Source organism: Typopeltis vanoorti, chromosome 15 (assembly GCF_054136105.1).
Source record: "Typopeltis vanoorti isolate ZY-2024b chromosome 15, IOZ_Tvanoo_1.0, whole genome shotgun sequence".
Lineage (NCBI taxonomy): Eukaryota > Metazoa > Arthropoda > Arachnida > Uropygi > Thelyphonidae > Typopeltis > Typopeltis vanoorti.
This window is the reverse complement of record NC_143563.1, coordinates 4671496-4688484: the sequence shown is the minus strand read 5'-3', so window position 1 is coordinate 4688484 and position 16989 is coordinate 4671496. Positions and strand designations below refer to the sequence as shown.

The window sequence follows — 16989 nt, the reverse complement described above, 5'->3', positions numbered from 1 at the left end:
AGTAGGAACTGATGGGATATCAGCACACATGCTAAAAGAGTGTTCAGCTGAATTGGCTATTCCCTTGACCAGGCTATATAATTTGAGTCTCATAACAGGGAAGATTCTACAGGAGTGGAAGTATGGTAATCCCATTGCACAAGGGTGGTGAAAAGACCGATGTATTCGACTATTGACCAATCAGTATCTCAGGAGTGGTGGTGAATATATCGGAAAAGTTGGTTAGGGTTTGCATTGAGAAATGGGTTGACACAGGATCTCTATTTTGCAACCATTGAGCTAGACCAGGGGAATGGATACACCATGATCCTTTTGGATTTTGCTATGGCTTTTGACAGAATACAGTACTGAATACTGTTGCATGAATCGTAGAATCTGGGATTGGATTATAAACTGTTGGCATGGATAAGAGTATGACTTAATGACATATTAAAAAGTGGTATGTTGTGAGTTTGAATCTGCAAGATTCAAGGTACCCAGTGGTGTGGCTCAACAAGGAGCAGTCTTGGTCCATTGTTATTTCATTTGTACATTAATAACATTGGGAAGGACTTGACACCTATTTGCTGATGATGCAAAGATAGATAGAGTAATCAGGAGTGCTGCTGATTCTGCAAATCATTCTGCAGTATTTGCAGAATGATTTGAATAGGCTGGATGTTATTAAATATAAAGTCATGCACTTTGATGTGATTAGATATCCAATGGCGTATTATATTGGTGGGATTATGCTTGATGAAATTGGACTTTTATTAACAGGAAGTTGAAGTTCGAGGGTCATATAGCTAAAATTGTAAATATAATTGAGAATAATGGAAATTCTGAAATGAACCTTAACATGTAAAGATAAGGAAGTCATTTTGCCTCTTGACAAGGCCTTGATAAGACCTCCACATCATTTCCTTCTCATTTGGACTATTGCATGCAAGTCTGGTCTCCTAGTTTCCATTGTGATTCTGTGGAAATATTGCAAAGGGGAGTGTCAGAAGTGATATTAGGATTGTGGAATGCAGATTATGAAAACAGATTGAAAATTTGTAGGGTGCAGGCACTAGTAAACAGGAGAAGGATGGGTGATATAATTGAGACTTACAAACTTTTGAAAGAGTTAAACAGAATTTCAGTTGATAGAATTTTCCATTTTATGGAAGGCATTCATAGAAGTTGGGAATGAATGTTGTCAAGAAGGGGGTTAGGGCTAGATTTTTGTTAGATGTGTGTGTGCAAGTAGCATGAATTCAAGAACATATGACATCTGGTGCAAATGGTATGACCTCCCTCGATAGGTTCCAGACTCCCTGGAGGTCTCTCTTAATAATAATAATATTGGATTACACAAAAGTTAATCTGAGGAAAACGAAGGGATACAGCATCTTTTGCGATGATAGGATGAACAAAAGAGAAGATATGGTACTGTTAATGATAACAGAGGAAGTTTGCCCACCCCAGAAGGAGGTACAAAATGTTAGTACACGTGATGACTGTGAGGCTGTTGGGCATGAAGTTGAGATCAATGGAATAGAATGTTAGTTTCAGAATAATGACTGAATTATTTTTGATGATTTGGTTTGGTGAGTGAAAGGATTATGGATGTGAGATGTGGACATATACGAAGTCCATAATCTGGAAATTGCAGGCTTTTGAGATGCTATAAGAGAGCACTGAAGATTTCTGAGAATATGCTTAGAACCATAAGATGAGTGATTATGGAATGCTTTACAGCCAGTTTACATAAGCTTCACAGAATGAACTGCAAGAAAAATGATTAGAGCTTAAATTGGTTAAAACACATGTGAAACAAGCAGGCAGGAACAAACGACTCTACCCTTTCCGCTCCTTTGGAACTCAGCTCAATAGCTGTTATGAGAATGAGAAAAAAACGAATGAAGAGGTATTGAAGTTAAATGGAACCAAAAGAGCAATCATGGAAGACCAGACCTTATAAAGAGAAAGTGCAAGATCAACAACAACCATGGGTTCAACACCCATAGGTGTCTGATGCAATCTTGACCAGATTTTTCCATTGCATTCTGTTTTGTGCAAGATGACTCAGTTTGTGTACAGAGTTTCCTCACCATTTGATGATGTCATCACCACCTTCTCTGTTTGGTATTTTTCTTTTGTTCTTTCCTTCAATCATCTTAAACAGTGGTGTTTTTAATTTGCTCCCAATGTTCATTCTACATATATGGATAAATATACGTTGTTTCATTTTGATTATTTTATGGATCAGGTTTTCTTTTGGTTATGTTTGTCTGTATATTTCCCTCATTGCCAACTTTCTGGATCTAGCTTATTTTCAAGATCTTTCTATCCCTGGTTTGGAGGTAACTCAGTGCTGGAATTAAGATTAGAAGCAGTAAGTTATGCTATCACAACTTATATGTGACATTATTATATATCAAACATTCCAGAGAACTTATACTATGTTAATTAGTGTTCCTAAGACCCATTCCCAAGTTTCTTTATCTCTGCCACAAAAAAAAAAAAAAAAAAAAAAGATCAAATGTAATTTAATTTTCCCATATTTGTGCCTAGTAGTTCCACAATAAATACAAATGTTGTGCATGCTTCCTGGTCTGTGAAAGCAATGCACATTTTCTTTCTTTATTTTATTTTATTTTTTTTTATGCTTAAGTTACAGTATTTATAAAATTCCTCAGAATTATTATAATTCAGCCCACTGCTTTCTTTTTTTTCATTTATATTTTTTTTTATTGCAATATTAGACATGCACACAACTGTGCCAAGAAGTTATTACTCCTGGATTTCACCAGATAGTATTTTATAGGTCAATCATTCAGAAACTTTTATTCATTTTAAAAATATTTGATGGTTGCATTTGAACACATGCAATTCAAACACTACTTTCAGTTGCATTATATTACTTAACTTTATGTTGACATGATACACTTTGACTAAATGTATGTCATTCCAATTCTTGTTTTTTTTTTCTTTCCCCCAGTGTCATTAAAGTGAGTCAAGGTCACCAAGGTAACTCTGGGAATCACTACTACTACTGTTTTTAACAGTGTATGTTGTCATTAATCATATTTTTCAAATTTCTTATGTGATAGTAAGGGAACTGAAACAAAACAAAAAAAAATGTTTAGATTATTATAGATTAACAAAATTGGGGAGAGAGTGTGCAGTTTTCAGCAGTTTAAGTGGTATATGTGGAACTACAGATGAAATATTAATTATGACAAACAAAATAGTTTCAAGCAGTACCATGACATTGCTAATATACATCATCATCATCAAATTCCTGACATGTATCCTCAAGGGGTGTACAGGATATGATAGTACTACATGAAAAATTTACATCATTACTAACTTCCTATCTACAATTTCCTCCAAATCAGTCTGTTACTTGTCAAGACTCCAACATTATCAGATCTATATTTCTATCGTCTAAGGCACATTGTACCGTATCAATCCACCTATATCTTGGTCTTCCTCTGGGTCGTTTTCCTGCCAACCTGGCAGAGAACACTTGTTTTGCTAATCTTTCCTCACCCATTCTGTTTAAGTGACCATACCACCTGAGATGACTTCTGCTAATGCATTCCTGGATGCTGACAATGTCAAGTTTTTTCCTAATATCCTCGTTTTTAATATGATATTGCCATTTACGCCATCTGTTCATGCCTCTAATCTTTCTCAGGACTCTCATATCTGCAGTCTCTAGTCTTTGGTCAAGTGTTTTACTTCTGATCTCAGGTCCATAAGTTAAAACTGGTTTGAACACTGTCTTGTATACAGCTAATTTAGTATTCTGACTAATTTCTCTCTTATTCCATATGAATTTATTCAATTGACTTCTTACCATACCAGCTTTGTTGATTCTGTTTTCTATTTCCATATTTAATTTACCATCTTCACTAAAAATTGTGCCTAAGTAGCTGAAATGTTTTACTTGTTCCACAGGTCCGCTGTTTACAATGCAGTTGACATTTTCAATGATTCTACTTATTTTTGTTGTCTTTGTCTTTTTATTGCTGACCTTCTTACCATATCTATTGCAACAGTTATTCAATTTAGTCAGGGAATCTTGCAAACTTGTAGCAGATTTATTTAGAAGTATAACATCATCCACATAAAGCAAAGAGCTGACATTAACATCTCCAATTTTGATATCATGTTTAATACCACTTTCCTTCATAATGTGATACATATAGATGATGAATAACAGAGGGGACAATGTACATCCTTGTCTCACACCAGATTCAACATTAAACCATCTTCCTGTACTTCCTTCAATCCTAACTGCCGACTTACAACTCAAATACAGACTAAGTGTTGCTTGATATAATGCCCCATTGACACCATATACCTGTAGCATATTGAATAGCTTCTCTCTTGGCACCTTGTCATATGCCTTTTCCAGATCGACAAAACTTAAATACAGATCTTTGTTATATTCCCATTCTTTCTCAACTATTTGTCGTCAAGTGAAGATCTGATCCTGACAGCCTCTATTTGGCCTGAATCCAGCTTGTTCTTCATGAAGCTTTTCTTTCACAATTCTTCTCAACCGTTTCTCAAGTATCATTGCATAGGTCTTGCCAGGAACACTCAGTAGGGAAATATCTCTGTAATTCTCGCATTCAGTTTTATTTCCCTTTTCATATATGAGTACTATGCGAGCTCTACTCCAATCATCGGGATTTTGTCCCTCTGTCCAGGCTTTCTGAACTATGCAGTGCAGCCACTGTACGACTTTTATACCACCATACCTCAGCATTTCTGGTCGAATATCATCTACTCCTGTGCCTTTCCACATTTCAAGCCTTTGACGGCTTTTTCTAATTCAAGTATGTATATATATATATTCCTGACTGCATGCCTGCTGAGTGTTTTTTACCACTGTGCTATCACTGCTTGTTTCATTTAGCAATTTTTTGAAGTCATTACGCCATACTTCAAGGATATCTTTTTCTCCTGTTATCATGTAACCTTTATCATCTTTAACTCCTTTTACAGCACTCTTTCCTCCATTTCTGACCTCTGAAATGTTGAGTATGAGGAAAGATTGAGAAGATGTAATTTGCAGAGTCTGGTGGAGAGAAGGAAGAGGGGAGATATGATAGAGACCTACAAGTTGGTAAGGGGTTGTTATAAGATCAGTGGTGGAGAAGTTCTACAGAGAATAGTGGGAGATCAGGAGAGAACCAGAGGTCATCCCTGGAAACTGTATAAAGAGGGTGTGAGTAGGGGAGTGAGAGGCAGGTTTTTTTTCGTGCAGAGTTGTGAATGATTGGAATGCCTTGCCTGAGAGTGTGGTGTCTGCAAGGAGTTTGAGTGTGTTTAAGACATGGTATGATGAGATGTGTGTGTGATAAAAGGACCTCCCAGATCAGTCTTTGACTCCATGAGGTCTTGGGTAATAATAATAATTTCTAAGCTTCTTCAACAACCTCCAGAATATCTTACCACCTTCTTGATATTTATTTTCTATGTTCTTGCCAAAGCCCTCCCATGATTTTTGTTTAGCTAGTTTTACACAGTGTTTGGCTTTCTTACATTTGTCTCTGTATTCTCTTAGAGCACAAGCTGACTTATTTGCCAGGAACTTTTGATATGCTTTCTTCTTTTCCTTCACTGCCTCTTTAACTTTCTTTATCCACCATGGAGTTCTGATTTTTCTATCCTTGCAGACAACCTCACCACATGCCTCTATGGCTGAATCAATCAGGGTTTTCTTCAAGTCTTGCCACTGAATCTCCAAGGTTTTTTTTCTGGTCTCAAACGCTTGCATTTTTTCTTCAATAAGCTTTGTGTATTTTAGTCTACAGTTCACATCTGAGAGCTGCTCAACTTCTATTCGCTTTAAAACTTTCTTACATGTTATTCTTTTCAATACAAAATTCAGTTTTATCCTGCTCAAGACTAAATAGTGATCGCTTCCAATTTAAAATCCTTTGTATACTCTGGTGTCCTGCACCCGTGAGAAAACATCACTATCAACAATAACATAGTCAATGAGACTTTTCTTATTCCTTGCCTCTTCTCTCCATGTGAATTTGTGCACATTTTTATGTTGAAACATGGTGTTAGTAATAACTAGTCATGTTCTGAGCAGAAATCCAACAGGTATTTGCCATTATTATTAGCTTTGCTCTTTTCTCTAAATTTTCCTAAGATATTTTTGTATATCTGACAATAATTTCCTACTCTGTTATTTAGATCCCCAACAAGGACCAACTTTTCCTTTTTCATTGTGTCAGTTGCTTTTTCTAAAAGCATCAAAAAATTCCTCCACTTCTACCTTAGTAGAACCGTCTGTCAGACCATAGGCACAAATAAGTCTCATTGTCCAATTCCCATTCTGATATTTGCCCACATCACTCTACTTGAGACTGCCTGCCATTCAAGAAGATTAGTCTTGTATTTTGTGTTGAATACTATGGCTACTCCTCCTTTTCCTTGATTGTCATTTTCTGAATATAACATTTTGTATTTATTGTTCTGAAAGATCTCACCAGTTTTTGTCTTTTTTGTTTCAGTCACCCCTATTATGTCGATCTGGTACATCTGATTCCTCACTAGCTCCATTTCTTTGCCTTCAGGCTTCTTATGTTGATAGTACCGATCTTTAACTCTGGTGATGTTGAGTTGGGGTGTGCTTCCAGATTTGTTCCAGTAGCTGACTTTTCACTGTTTGCTCTGGTTCCCTGGTGAAAACAATGGGGGCCTTGTTTAACCAGGCGACGCCCCAGCCGGAATGAAATTTTGTGATGTTGTACCATCATTTTCTATATTGGTTTAAGCTAATAAGAATACAATTTGGTCGGCTAAATCCCAAATTGCCAGCCCATCCTCGTTCGTTCAGTATCAAAGTAGATACCCAACAGGGTGCACCACGAGAAGGTGAGGATTGGACATTAGGTCAGAAGCCCTGGTCGGTTCTCTGCATTCCTTTAAAGGCTGTGTGGAGGTCTCCTCTCAGTTATACAGCTTTGACCCTTAAGCACCCTACTATAATATGTAAAATATAACACCCTCCCTCACTCAGTAGCCAGATTTTTCATAAAATCATTTCACTAGACTGCTTGGTTAGACCCCTCTCCTATATAAACCAAAATAAACGGCCTGGACATATAGAAGACATTAGTTGGAAACATGCCAGCCAAACTATCAGTAATTTTCTTGGTCACCCCTAAATAAACAATATAACGAATACAATTCAAACTTGAAAAACAACGCTAACTTACAAACAAAATTGGATTTAAGAAATTTAAAAGACTAAAGAAATAATAAAATATAAACCATTTCAAAAGAGAAAGCTGGGTAGACCTCAAAAGAGGATGTTAGAAGGATAATTTTACAGTGATACTGTTGGACCTGACTAAGGCCTTTGACAGGATACCACATGGAATTCTAATCCTTAAACTGCAACATATGGGAATGGATATAGGGTTGGTGAGATGGATAGGTGGGTGGTTGATGGAGAGATATCAGAGAGTTGTTTATTCAGGAGTAGAATCCAAAAGACGGCCTGTGACTAGTGGTGTGCCTCAGGGTTCTGTTCTTGGACCACTGCTGTTTAATTTGTTCATGAACGATATAGGGAAGGATCTAAGAGAAACAGTTCATTTGTTCGCTGATGATGCAAAGTTGGGTAGTGCAATAGTGAATGCAGAAGATGTCAAAATCTTGCAGGATGATTTGGATAGATTGGAGTTCTGAGCTGGGGAGAATGGATGTCAGTTTAATGTGAGAGGGTGTAAGGTTGTGCATTTTGGGGTGAAGGGATTAGCAGCAGTGTACCACATTGGTGGAACTGTGCTCCAGGGGATTGATGGGGCCAGACACTTTGGAGTGTTGGTGGATGGGAAGATGAAGTTTAGGGGACACATTGCAGGAGTGGCTAAATCGACTCATTAAATCACTTGGTTGCTGAGGAGTACTTTGACAAGCAGAGACGGGCAGGTTATTGTTCCTCTGTACCGAGCCTTGATGGGACCTCATCTCGACTGCTGTGTCCAGATTTGGTCACCTGGGTTTCTTCTTGATGTGGAGGAGGTGGAGAGGATCCAGGGGCGGGCGACCGGGATGATAGCAGGTCTATGGGGTGGGCCTTGTGAGGACGGGTTGAGGATTTGTGGGTTGCAGGGGTTGGTTGATAGGCAGAAAGGGGGGGGTATGTTTGAGACATTCAAATTGCTGGGGGGTTTCTATGGGATTAATTCGGAGGATATTTTTGAGATCAGGACTGGTGGTGGGAGAACTGGGGGACATCTATGGAAGCTGGGCAAGAGTGTGGTTAGCAAGTGTATTAGAGCTGGGTTCTTTACTTTTAGAGTGGTGGGTGAGTGGAGTGGGCTGCCAGAGTCTGTTGTGGGTGCTATGACGGTGCAGGGTGTGATAGATACTGTGAGAATGTTGAATAGTTTTGTAGACATGATGTTTAGGGCCTCCTTCGATGAGTCTAAGGTAATAGTAATAATGAGACTGTAATAGACCAATATAGTCTATATCTGTAATTAGCATTATGATGATGATAAAGGTTAGTTTAGCTCTTCTGCAATGATATTAGTTGATAGTAGTAGTAGTAGACAGGTAACTACTGTAGGAGATATAAATATAATATTTAATGAATAATTCAAGATATTTCATACTGATGAGAGCAGAATAATACAAAATTAAGTGTAGGTGGTATCAAGTGGTGAATGAACGGAAGGCATATGAAGAATTATTAACAAAGCAGTAAGACCTGATGACATACTGTCTTTTAATGGAACGTTCTTAGGAATTAATGATACCTCTGACATGCATGTTTAAGAGCAGTTTTGCAAGTGGAAAAGTCGTAAGTCATTATGTTGATAATCACTGGGTTATCAGGGAGAGTAAGCATGGATTTGTTAATGGGGAGGTCATTTTTTAGTAAGTTACATATGACAAAAGATCAGCTATATTGGACAAGGGGGGAAATGCAAATACCCTTCATCGCAAAAAAAAAAAAAAAGCTGAATCCAGTTTCTGTCTGTTTTGTAGAAATAGGCTACATTATTACAAGGGAGAGGGTCAACATTTGATAGAAAGATGCTATGTATTGTACTTCACCTGCTCTTTGGTAGCCTTGCAATGACTCATGAAGATATCTGATTTTACATTTTGCAAAGGTCTTTGTTAGGTTGCCACTTGACAAGCTGGTATTTCAAAATTAGGACAAATATGGTTGAATAATCTGTGAGTTAGCTATCTGATTGGAATAATTAGCAATGGGTGGAATAATCAACAATAGCCCTTTGGATATGCAAAGGGCTATTGTTGTTTAACTTATACATTAATGATATCAGTGGCACACCCAGGGAGAGGGACCAGGCCTCCTCCCCCCCCCCCTAAAAAAAGGGAAAAAACACTAGAAAATTTTTCAAAAATCTTTTCCTAATTAAATTTTTTTTAAATTTATTTATATTGTGTCATGTCTTTTCTTTCTGTACTACTTATGAATTAGTGATCACATAAAGTGGGAATACCCTATAGCTCTCGGAAATCACGGCCACTGTTGAACGCGAGGCAGACGAAGTATTACTCCATTGGACCGAGCGCTACTTCGTTTGCCCGAGCCGGGCCAAAGGAGATCATGGGTATCATGTATTGGTGATCACTGCAGATGCTCAGTCATAGGTTATATGCAATGTGTAGTGTGTATTCTCAAATCGTATACTTAACTCGGCACCCAAGAGTGCTCCTCCCCCCAAAAAAATTAAATCCCGAGTGCACTACTGAATGATATTAAATAAAGTTTAAGAGAAAATATGAAATTTTCTCTTAAACTTTATTTTGTAATGATGTAAAATTATTTTGCATCTGATTATTTTGCAAATGATGTAAAATTAAGGAGAGCTACAAAGAACAAAACTGTTCTGGTTTTTCAGAAGAATTTGAATAGACTGTTTGCATGGGCAAGTGAGTGAGACTAATAATGATTAGTGCAGCATATGTTTCAAAATGTAGAAGGCAAATGTAAAAAACTGTGGTGGGATTATATGTATTGTGAAGTGGAGAAGTTAAAGGATGTCATACGAACCTATAGTGAAGAAACTATAACAGATAATGATACTGGGAAACATTCAAGTATAAAAGTAGAGGTTATATAGTCACCATACCAGGTCAAGATCAGGCTACATTTGGACTACTGTGCATAAAATGGTTATTTGATATTTTGGACATTCAGATAATTTTTTTTGAATTAATGAATGAATGAAAATTTATTGACTGAAGAAGTGGTACAAATGATAACATCATTCAATTTTCCAAAAAATATAGACAGAACACTACACAAATACAACATCAAAACCGCCTTTAAACCCCCGACAAAATTAAGACACCTCAGTTCTTCCAAAGATCCTCTTCCACACCTAGCCCACCCAGGGGTTTACAAAATACAATGCACATGTAACCTACTATACATAGGGGAAACAAGGCGAACCATCCCAGTTAGGAAGGACGAACACATTAAACAACTCCATTTTGGAAAAATGGCCTTTCTGATCACACACTCCAAACATACCACAGAATTGATTGGAAAGGTACCAAAACCTGGTTCAAGAGAAAATTTAAAGAAGCATGTGAAATGCTCAAACATAATCCAATCTGAACAAAAATGGTCTAACCATTCCAAGGATGTGGAGGACCCATTTACAACTTTTATAGCAACTAGAACAAGCCAAAGAAAAATCTCAATACAAGGAGACTTTAAGTTTTTTTCTTTTTCTTATTTTTTTTTCTTCCCTTAACATTCAATAGTAACTTGAACTGTACAAGTCAAGAAGAAAATTGTAGTATAACAATCTGAAATGTACATATCCAGAAGAATCTTAGTAATATTAGTACAGGAGGACTTTAGCAAAGTTTATGTAGTTTTTTATTTAATTTATTTATTATTTATTTATTTAAAAATTTTTTATTTTTATTTTATCACTAGAGGTCAGGCTATGAAAAAGATTAACATCATAGATTTAATTTACCTTTATAGAGTGCAAGAGCATGTTGCTTGGTTTCTATACACATGTATCCTTCTGATGATAAGTAAAATAATCATTTCAACATGTGTTTTGTGTCCCTAAATTCGGAAATATGAATTCAGTAGTGATGTTTGTTACACTATACAAATGATAATGGAATATAGAAAACGTAATACTATAAATATGATATAACCACTTGTATAATATCACCACTTAAACAGTAATGTAGAGACTGATATGTTAAGGAAAAGACAAGATAATAAACATGAAAAGAAAATATAAGGAACTGTACAGTATGTGTAACCAAGGACTGTATCCATTACTATAAAAATTAAATTGGCCGAATTCAGTGACTTTATCTATGAGAGCTTACGTAACATGGTATATACTTGTAATATACGAGAATCATAATTAGATATATTTGGAAGCATGTTCTGAAGTTACTGACTTTATTTTGTTTGGGAGTTTATTGTAACTACTTGTTGCTAGGTATTCAAAGGATTTATGAAAAATTCCTTTTTTTGCCAGCAAGTTCTGGCAATAAAGATAGTTTCTGTAATGGCAAAATATTATTGTCAGATCTGAAATGGGCGACCTCACTCTAAATGAGGTCACTTTTCCAGTCTGACACAAGATATCCATTAAATGAGCATACTTATATTTGGCACAATTTAACTATGTCTTAAAAGAAATAACAATTGGCAAATTAGAATAAGAACTGTTTGTATTGTAGTAAGTGTGTAGTTCATAAAAAGGGCTCACATGAAAGTAATTATCAGTGAATTTCTACACGTGAAAGAATGCCAATAATTCAGTAAGAAGGGGCAAAGGTTGCCCAATACTACAATAGCAGCATAAGCGTCTGTGGGTGCTACCTCTAAGAAAACATCAAGACGCATGCATTCCCGGAATTGGAAAGCCCCGTATGAAGAATGTTGAAGTCACCCAGTCTGGGACAAATCAGAAGGGCGAAAGGAGAGATCAAACTCGGAAAGGTGGCGCTCTTGGGGATAGTATAAAACCTGCAATTCAATTCAATTGAAATGGAAGCATTTCAATCACAGGATTGAAATGCTCCCATTTTGTTTGTTCCTGTATTCTCACCGTGTGCTTCTAGTGTCATCGTGATTCAGTTCTTATCTTTAAGAGCTGATCTCCGAGAAATCCCAGTATGGCACATCTACAGAACATGGCAAATCTTGAACGCAGGCTGTCAGTAAAGAATAGCATTGACATCGACATAAATCCTTAGTAAAGAAACCGAGCACCCGATCCAGGGAGAGCACGTGATTCCCATGTGGCAACAGAACCAAGGCAGCCAGAACTTCGTAAGAAGGAAGGACGGAGAAAATCCCAAAAGAACCTAAGATAGTGTAGATAAGCTTTTTACATATTCTAGCCCTTTAGAGAACTTGACTAACAGAAACGGAAGAAAGTGTAACTCGAATTTATGATAAGGACAAACATGAAGTATTATTATATGTGTGAATGACTCTATACCATCAGACTGAATTCTGAGAACTGTGAGAAACTGGAGATTCTGTCGTGACCTACTTGAGGGAGATTAATAATGTGCCAAATACCTAGCCGGCTCCTATTAAGTTGTAAACTAATATTTGATAAGTTAAAGGAATAGTATTATAGAGATTAAGAAATCCATTGTTATCTAAGAATGAGAAAGTGAGAGAAACGTAAGAGTTTTAATCTAGCATAAATATCAATTTTGTCTTTGTATTGTAATTAATTATGAATTCATTAAATTTGTTTGTTACCTTCCATGCTTGCTTTTCTAACCATGTTGACTGACCTAGACCCTTCATAAAAAATATGAACCTCGTGATCATATACATGCACGGGGACATCCTAAGTAAGAAAGGAAAGGGGGCACGACTGCAAACAGACAAAAGAGAAAACCTACGGCTTCTGATTTCAAGCGAATTATATTAGTAGCATCTGATACTCTATAACCATCCTTAGGCTGAGTTTGACTCTGTCGTTAAAGCCCAGGCTGGTGCAGGAAATAAATTTGTCTGAGCGAATGTGGATGACTTGTAGAGATCAGGGTATAGGTATTTTCTGGGGGCCCAAAATTTAGAAATTGTCAGATAAGCAGTAAGATCATATACTCAGTGTTAGGCAGACGATTTAGGGATGTATAAGGGTTAAAGATAGAAACAGAAGCCAACATATATAATAAGGTAGAGGAAAGAGTGGTGATCACTAAATCAAATAGCATTATACAAATGAGAAATAAAAAAACAAGACATAACATTATGAATGGCAAATAGGTTGTAAGTTGAATGTGCAAAGTCAGTAATGGCTCTAGCTCTAATTATTCTATTTTGCATTCATATCAAAGAAAGCAGATTGTTGTAATCTCCAATCCAACAGATGATATCATATTGCAGTGAGAAATACCCAAGAATAGTATAAGTATCTTAAGAATGCTGCATTTACAAATTTTTAAACATATATTCTGTTAATTATGAACCTGAACTCATTTATTAAAAATGACAGAGTTCCCTTTCAGATTGTTGTTGATATGGAGACCCAAATACTTGACTGATTTTTTTTTTTTTTGACTAAGCTACAGTTACAATTTTAGATTTAGTTACACTACACTACATTTAGTTACACTACACTACATTTAGTTACACTACACTTAGTTTCATGCTATTTTATAGTTATAGTGTGATCTAGTTGATCTGTTAACGTGAAATACATATATCTCATTTTATCGGTATTAATTTTAATACCATTATTGCTAAACCACTTATTTAATTTCAACATATCATGGTTAATCTGATTTAAACTTTTAAATTTTGGAAAGGATTCAAAGAAGAATGTCTGAGGTGGTGTTAGTCTTTAGAATGATGGATTTGAGAAGAAATTGAGGGAATGCCATCTGGATTCAAGTTGTGCAAGCTAATGGGAGAAAGAAGCGAAAGGATTACAAATGTGTTGGTGAGGGATTTATACCAGATTAATACAGACAAAATTATCTATGGAGTGATGTGAGAGGGAGAAAGAAAGAAATGGTCATCTTTTGAAGTTGTTTACAGAGGAGCATATGCAAGGTGATTAATGGAATGCATTGTCTGTATGTGTAAATGAGTTCAAGTGTGATTTGATAAGCATTGGATTTGAATGAACATGACATTGTAGCAGTCTTAAGTTTTTGAGAATAACAATTAACTTTGAGAAATTACATTAAACAAATGATTAATAACTCTTGTTTCAGATGCATGGGTCCTACTTGGAATTCAGTTGTCATGTTGAAGATTTTCTTGTCAAAGGTCTCACTATTTCATCAGTATCTGGTATGTCTTTAATCGTATAAAGTGCATTTAGAAACAGATTGAGATTTGCATTTTATGTATTTTATATTATTTTAAATAATTAATATTTGAATATTTATAATACTTTTAAGGCAATTTTGATATTTGATTTTTGTACTATTGAATCAAATTGTGCTTAGATTTCTGTATATTTGTTAGAATTATAATTTATTTTGTAATTATTTCATTTTATATACGAGAGATCTAAACCAAGGAGTCTGACAGGGATGTCCCATTTCAGCAAACTTACAGAAAGGTATTTTAATTTTAAATGAGATAGCAGCATATGAGATTATGAGCAGAGATTATGGAATGATAATATCAACAGAAAATAAAAAAATGATGGCCTTTAAAGGACAAGATCCAGTAAGAAATAAAATAGTAATAAATAACGAGATCTTAGAACAGGTGAATTCATTTAACTAATTAGCCCTACCAGGCCTATTGTATGTAAGTGAAATCTGGACAATACATATATCTAGCATATGATGATACAATCTGGACAATAAAACAAAAAGACAAACAAAGATTAATAACAGCTGAAATGAAGTTTATGAGAAAAACTGCAAAGTATTCTCTATTTGATCACAAAAGAATGAAGAAATTCTGAAAGAATTAAACCAGGAATCAGTAATAGAAAAAATTAAAAAAAATAAACACAAATGGATGGAACATGTTGAAAGAATGACAACAGAAAGAATACCAAAACAAGCCTTACATTACAAACCATTAGGAAAAAAAGAAAACCAGGATGTCCTCTTAAGAGATTCAACAATGACTTCTAATGCCAGGCCTAAATACTTGATAGGCATGATGATGATTATTTCATTTTATTTTGGGATTGCAGTTCATTGTTTCTAAATGTCAGAGTTATAGGATCCATCCTCATGGTTCATTATATTAGTGAGATTGCACAACAGGGAGCTTGAAAAAGCTGAACAGAGGAGTTGAACAGAGATTATAATTCTGTGGATGGGGGGGGGGTGAAGCTACTGCTGATTTAGTACAGAACAATTCAATAATCAGGAACAATCTGGATTGTGAGAAAGTGTATTCTCTTGTACAAGGCAACCTTGATGAAAAAGATTATATCACTTCTGCTAGCTATAGAAGTGATTAATCAGAAGAATACAATATATAGCAAGCATGAGGTGAGTGTGAATGGAACAACATAACTGTATTAGTTTAAACATGAGTGACTTAATTAAGAAGGTTAGCTGCAGAATAGTATTTCTTAGTAGACAATTCCATATTATTACATGACACCTCCAGGGAGTCCATGGACTTATCATGGGAGGGCACTCTACTTCACTAAATACATCTCATCCTCTCCACTACTACTTAATTCTCCTAATTACAACACTACTACCATCAATGCCATCTACCACCCATCATCACCAACAACTGTAATTTTTTTATCTGTAAATTGCTTGTGGTCTGAAGGCTGATTGGTCTATATGTAGGATGAAAAACCTGAGTTTCTGGGAGAATACACCCTGCTAGCAATGAACTTTCATAGTGAAAGAAGATTTACCTTAAATGCCACAGTAATTGTCATGCTACATTTTAAATTCATTTGTAGTCCTCACTTATAATTTGGCAAGACATTCCAATTATGGAACCGCTCCTCATGCAAAAAAATAATTAAAAAAATACTCGCACACCCCTACTTCTACATCTTTTCATACATTGAAAAATATTTTTACTAATTATTATTATTATTTTTTTTTTTACCTCCACTGAGTCACAAAACTCATCATGAGAGGTCAACACTAGTCAGCACAAAGTCTATCATACCACTCTCTAAAATCAGCCACAGTCTGCATGTTCGTCACCCTTTCAGGCAATGCATTTCATGCTCCAGCCATTCTCCATCCAAAAACCTTACTTCTTATCCTTTTACTCACCACCTTCTTTTTCAGCTTCCAGGGATAGTCCCTTGTCCTTGCTCCTTTCCTTCGTTCTACCATATGAAAATCTCCTCAATTTTAATACAATAATAATCTTTCAACAGCTTAAATGTTCCAATATCATATCTCCCTTTGCCCTCTATCCACTGAACTCTGCAGTCTGCATGCACTCTTCATATTCTCATAATGAACTTTGTATAGACCTCATATTATTATCTGAGACTTCCAGGGAGTCGAGGACTCAACAAGGGAGGGTATAAATCATCTAAACCAGCTGGTCTACCTTTCCTTAAATTCATTCACACTAGATGCACTCACTTCCCCTAAAGGCAAACTATTATTGTATAATTTTTGTTATCTGTCTCTACACCCTCTTCAATGTTATTTTCTTCCCCTGCAAATCCCATTGACCAGATCTGAGTACAGAAATCAAAGCTTTGTATGATGGGGACAGGGGGCAAGTATGTTATCTTAGTCACAATCAGATCTTTTGATGTTGTCACCCAATCCCAAATAACTCCTCATGTTTCATCCACCACATGCTGCCTAAGACAATTGTCCTTTAGGCTGTGGGTTTGATGTCAAAAAGAAATAAAATTCACTTCCCTTATTACTATATGCTGTTTTCTTTACCCAGTTTATATCACTATAATTGAAGTCTCCTATAATGATTACTCGATTTGCACTTGCCAAACTAATTTGTCTCTAAGCATTTCCTGCTTATCACCATCCTCTGATCAAAACTGATCAAGTCCTCTTGGTGTA

The 16989-nt window shown here is 35.9% G+C and overlaps 1 protein-coding gene across 2 annotated transcripts in view; it reads left to right on the top strand.

The window, feature by feature from the left end:
- LOC150098318 (high affinity copper uptake protein 1-like) overlaps window positions 1–16989 on the top strand; it is an 85087-nt gene that overhangs the window by 23558 nt on the left and 44540 nt on the right. Inside the window, exons 2-3 of one of the 2 annotated variants that reach the window (XM_090404824.1) lie at window positions 13807–14053; window positions 14218–14296. In XM_090404824.1, the coding sequence (XP_090260950.1) occupies window positions 14218–14296 (79 nt within the window). In that variant the 5' untranslated portion in view covers window positions 13807–14053. The remainder of the gene's footprint in view (window positions 1–13806; window positions 14054–14217; window positions 14297–16989) is intronic. The other variant, XM_090404823.1, reaches the window with a different exon arrangement.